Source organism: Odontomachus brunneus, unplaced genomic scaffold (assembly GCF_010583005.1).
Source record: "Odontomachus brunneus isolate Ranch 3 - 2012 unplaced genomic scaffold, Obru_v1 Obru_scaffold_034, whole genome shotgun sequence".
Taxonomy (NCBI): Eukaryota; Metazoa; Arthropoda; class Insecta; order Hymenoptera; family Formicidae; genus Odontomachus; species Odontomachus brunneus.
Window position 1 is genome coordinate 439,064 of NW_022639484.1, and position 5,584 is coordinate 444,647.

Below are 5,584 nucleotides of genomic sequence, written 5' to 3' on the forward strand. Positions count from 1 at the left end.
GTACCGTAAGTCGAGAATTGCTCGCGCACGGTTGCACGCGGCGCGTTCGGCGTGAACGGAATAATATTTCCGGACGCGCTTTGTTTTAACTCCGTGCTTTCTTTTTCATTCTCAATATTGGTTTATTTTCAATACAAACACACTTATGCGACTACACTACAAACGTGACGACATAACAACGCGGCGTGTCGTCGGGGAGACAATTAAACCGGCGCGATACGGCGACCACATGCTGAAGCGTCGCGCACGAAGTATGCACGACTGCCTTAATGACTACTTTAATGACCGACGTTACATTTTCGCCTGCGATGACACGAAGTAACCCGAGCGCATCGGCGATGCAGCAGATGGTCGCCCTCGGGGGTACTCATGGTGTAAAACGTCGTCAACGATAACTGCCACGTTTCGCGCATCGTACGACCAGACTTTAGCGGGTTCCAAAAATCTCTCGGGGGATCGGTTAAATCCCCGAGACGTAGACTTCTCGAGCCAAACATCCGGCTAAACTTGCCCCCGAATTCCGCCGTTGTTAGCCGGTTCACGAACTTACCTCGAAGAATCAAACTACTATCGCGACAATTTCGCGCGGCGACGTGTTTCTCCGACGCGCGGGCCAACTGTGTGCGGTCCAGTCGGCGAGAACGGCGACGGACAAGTTTGATTTTGCATATGCGAGATATATGCATCCACCCATCACTCACTACCGTGAGCTGACTCTCGCGATTTCACGAGAGCAACCTGCGTGTCGCTGCAGGAAAATTCCAGGACTCTAAGTGGACGTCCTCCAAGGTGGAGGAAACTCCGAGGCTGCAAGAGCTGTCATCAGGGTCGATCGCCCGTCGTCGAGGTCACACGAGGCGAAGCCACACGTACGCGCATACACACCATTCACACTCACAGTCACCATGTTTCTTTCTCTTTTTTGTGCAGTTCCACCCACGATAGCTCCCTTTAGCTTTAAGAAGGACCTGTCGGAGGGCCTGCGGGCCCAGGTGACCTGCATGGTCGAGAAGGGCGATCCGCCGTTCACGATCATCTGGTCGAAGGACGGCGAGCCGATTTCCGCCCCTGGCACGGCGGCCGCCGCCTTCGGCCCCGCTGCCGCCGCCGCCGCCGCCGCCGCGGCCGTTAACGATCCCCGACACTCGCAGACACCACCTGGGCTGCGCGTAACCAACATTGACGCCCATTCCAGCGCCATAGTTATCGAGCGCGTCACCGCCGCGCACACCGGCAACTATACTTGCCTGGCGCGCAATTCGGTGGCCGAGGTCCTCTGGACGGCCGAGTTGATCGTTCGTGGTAAAGTAGAGAGCCAGCTACCGCGGAACGCACCGAGTCTGTGTCTCGTCTTTTTTTCTCTATCTCTCACACGTCACTGTTTTGCACCTGGCAGCGCACCATTGTCTTTACGACGGTACAGTGACGGCGGGCGATGATGGGATCGAAGCGAGTCGAAATTCCGGATCCAATCGTGTAAATTCTAAGATAAAGAGGGATAATATCAAAGTAATTGGCCAAAATACTCACTCGAGCTTACAAACAAAATTGTGCTATTTTAAATTTCTAGCGAACTTGTGGTGCAAAGTCAGAGTAGAGGTAACACATAGCAGAATGTATCCCACTCAATTGTTGAAATTACTTGCTCTTATCGAAAACAGATCCAAAATAACAATTGTGTCGGGATTTGTAATTTGTGTGACCGTTAAGTTGAAAATATAATGGGTGTATATGCAACTTTATCCCGCGACGTGCTGACGCAAAGTAATCAACGATGTCTGACCGCAACCTCTGTCATCCGCTATCTGGCGGAACTGTGGAAGTTGAAAAAGGCGTGATTTAGATAAATCGTAGCGATAGAGCGTGATATTAATTTCCTGGCGATCAGCAAGCGAGGGCGATACAAAAATGGAAGGTTGTCGATTTGAATGCCGAGTCACCCCTCCGATCCCATTCACCCGTGGCCGCTGTATCGCCGTCACGTAAGCGCAGCCGCAGCCGCAGCAGCAGCAGCAGCCACCGCAGCCGTCTGTCGGAAAGTAGCATGATGCGAGTCACACTAGGGCTGCGGGCGACGCTCGGATTTTGTAGCCGAGCGGATATCCGGGCATCGACGAGGACGTCGATCGTGTTCGTCCGCGCGCGCGCGCGCGCGGAATTCGAACGCGGCGACGCGGTCTCTCTAGCTTTGTGCCCGAAAGTAATATCCGTTCCCTACGTGAGTTATGGCACACACGCCGTTAAGCGGTGCCTCCGCGCGCGTTATTGTTGGAGCCGCGTGTGCGACTGATAATCGCGCCGGTAAAAATTGCGCCGAATCCCGCGGATCGCCCAAGCAAATCGCGTCTCGCCGACACAACCGCCCGCGGCCAACCGCCTGCGGCGTAATAATCGTGATCTAATTAGCCGATATTGCGCGGCGTAATTAACTGGAACGCGTGGGACGTCCCGTGGGAAATGGGAGCACAGGTCTGGGAAATGAAGTAGATAAAGTTGCATTGGCTCGGCTTCGGGACGAAGTGATTATTAAATTATGACGACTTGGCGCGATGTGCTAGAAGGGAGAAGCATCGCTGACTTCAGTAGCGGGTTGTGTAACAAATAATCTCGGATCTCTCAGGTAAAATAGAATGAAATGATTGTATTTTTATGTCGTTAGGATTCTGTGAAACAGTTTATGCTTCATTTTGATCTTCTGTCGCGTACATTGCTTCACGAAATTATAACGATAAAGACGCCATTGTTTCGTTTTACCTGAAAAATCCGATATTACTTATTATATTTAATAATTTAATTTAATGTAAAATCACTCTTAATAACTTGTGATAACCTGACGCTAAATTTCTCGACGGTTTGTCAGAACTCTCTCTCTCTCTCTCTCTTGTGAATAATGTACGCGCGTATGAAAATTTTCAGAACAGAAGTGGAGCGTCCTCGACTTCACTTCAATGTTTCAGTATTCTGTGCGTGACGAACAAGATTTTCCCGCGACAGTATTCTACGTGAGATTCGCTCATTAAATTCGCGAGAGTCGCGGCCGGAATTCTTCCGCGCGTGTTTTACTCGGATATATAGGATATGCACGGAACAATTCGCCATCCGGATAAACGGGCGACGGCGCCGTCCGGATAAACGCAGCTCTAGAGTCCTTTTTTCGAGACGATACGCGCGAAATGACGCAGCAGCAGCAGCAGCAGCAGCCGCCGCCGCCGCCCAGCCAACAACCCGTCGCACCAACGCACTTGAGCACAGCATAATATAGCGTTTCATCCCCACGGTCACCGTACATTTTCTATCTAGATATGTATCTAACACGAGCGCACCGTCCAACTCGCACCTCTCCCCCTTGTCGCGATAATTAAGTACTGCGATCGCACACTGCCTCGGACGCATTAATTCCGCGGGTGTCTAACGCAGGGGTACCCAACCCATTGATAGCCGGGACTGAAAAACGTGGCGAGAATAGCAACGCGTTCTCGAATTTATGCTTCAACAGTGCTCGGGTAACAGTCAGTTGTCGGATTATACAGAAAAATGGAAAGACGCGAGCACACACGTCAACTGACGTTATGTTGAGGACCGCTGATGTAGGAAACGAGACACGATATATGAGATACAAAAATATGCATAGAATATAAATATGTAGAACGCAAGGATAAAAGGTCGTAATACAGAAATAATAATATCATAGTACAAGAATAATATGAGCCGTTTTTATGGTTATCAGCGAACAACTCCGATATTAGGTGGGATATAAAGAAGTTACGTCGCCGGAGGCTTGCGAAAGTTTATCCGATTTCTGCTATATTTATTTTATTAATAATAACGAAATCTATTTGTTATCGATATCCAGCACTTTTTACCATCTTTTAGAAAATTATCTGGTTTTGTATTTCTTAAATGGCTCATCTTTGTACACAAATAAAGATTTTAATCCAAATAACGAAATGGGGATCAGAAGAAACACTCGCCGACTAGAAATTATATCTTTGTTGTTTACTGTGACCGAAAATATTCGTCTGAGCATTCAGCTGCGTTAAAATTCAGTTGAGATAACTGACTGAGAGCACTTGGCTGAGTAGAAACATTCTTACAGGAATAATTCTGTTCCGACAAGCGAGTTTTTCATCTGGTCCAAATTTAAGTAACAGAAAATTCAATTACACTAACAGAGTTGTTCTTTCCGTATAGTCAACAAAGTTATCGATGATCCGACAAATTTTTAAAGTTATTTAATTCCGTTTACTGATTCAAAGTTTCATGTTCACTTATTGTTACTAATCATCGTGTCTCGTTCTCAACATATCCGAACGATGAAGAAAACGAAATCGAACAATGATCGAGCGCCGATCGGCGCGATCGATACGAGGTCCGTTTGTCGCGTTCAATACGATCGCAGTAGCGTAGAATGAAGGATGTATTGCATGCGAGGGTCAACAGGCACTTTACGAAATTCGGCTTCGCATATAGCACTATTCCGTCTTGAGCCAGCGAGTTAGACGAGCCAGCAGCAGCAGCAACAGCAACAGCAGCAGCAGCAGCAGCAGCAGCAGCAGCAGCAATCTCGTAGTTCAATTTGGAGCACCGAGTCACGTTCACTTCACCCAGCACACGCATATCTGCACTGACACGTTTTTCAGTTATTTTTCTCTCTTATTTGGTCCCGAGCGCCACTAATCCCTTGGCACCAGCTCCCCGTTGCGACGCTCGCTCCTCGTTTCTTTCTTCCGTTCACACTTTCTTTTTTTCCTTTACCCTGCGTCACGAAAATTCGTATGCCACCTATCCATTCAGCCTCGCACCGGGAAGAATTAGTCTCACTTGATTCCGAACGTTTGCCAGAGAAGAGAAGGAAAAATACACGATTATTAATGCGAACCGAATTGAAGGGAACGAGGACGAAAACAAGTTGTGATAAAAAATTCGTGTCTTTATGGAGTATAATTATCGCATAGCTATATAATTGACAGTTGGCTCATTAATTTTGAAATCTGGTGCGTGTAATTACACGTGAAATACTTCAAATGAGAAATGACAGACCCTTTTGCGCAAGTGAATTTTTGCTACTGTACGACATGCACGGATATATCCTTCGTTCGCTCGACCCTTCGATTATTAATCGCGATCAAGCAATAATTTGTTCGCGGACGCATAAACACACGAGGCATTATGCAAATGATCGCGCGAATAATTCGTTGCGCAAACGTTCGGCGGTGGGACGCGCATTTTGCGCACTGTGTGTATTTGTACGCAACAATTGATCGTGCACATTCTCGTATATGGTATTGGGTCGAAATGTTCGCACAGCACCGATTTATCGTATCGTTCTGTTCTCTGTGGTTATCGCGGTGTTTATCGTCGATATTATTTCACCGTTTGTCGCCACTGGGGAGAAAAAACCCTCCACCGCGCGCATTTGGCACCGTTTTTCTCCCTCTGCACTTTTCACCCTCTATTCTTCCACTCCACTCCTTTGTCTCTCTCTTTCTTTCACTCCCTCTCTGCCCCAATCTCTCTCTCTCTCTCTCTCTCTCTCTCTCTCTCTCTCTCTCTCTCTCTCTCTCTCTCTCTCTCTCTCTCTCTC

At 48.0% G+C, this 5,584-nt stretch overlaps 1 protein-coding gene across 3 annotated transcripts in view; it reads left to right on the forward strand.

The window, feature by feature from the left end:
• LOC116843640 (Down syndrome cell adhesion molecule-like protein Dscam2) overlaps positions 1-5,584 on the forward strand; it is a 313,414-nt gene that overhangs the window by 284,944 nt on the left and 22,886 nt on the right. For all 3 annotated transcript variants that reach the window (XM_032814198.1, XM_032814200.1, XM_032814201.1), the window contains one exon: positions 931-1,302. In XM_032814198.1, coding sequence (XP_032670089.1) covers positions 931-1,302 — 372 coding nt within the window. The remainder of the gene's footprint in view (positions 1-930; positions 1,303-5,584) is intronic.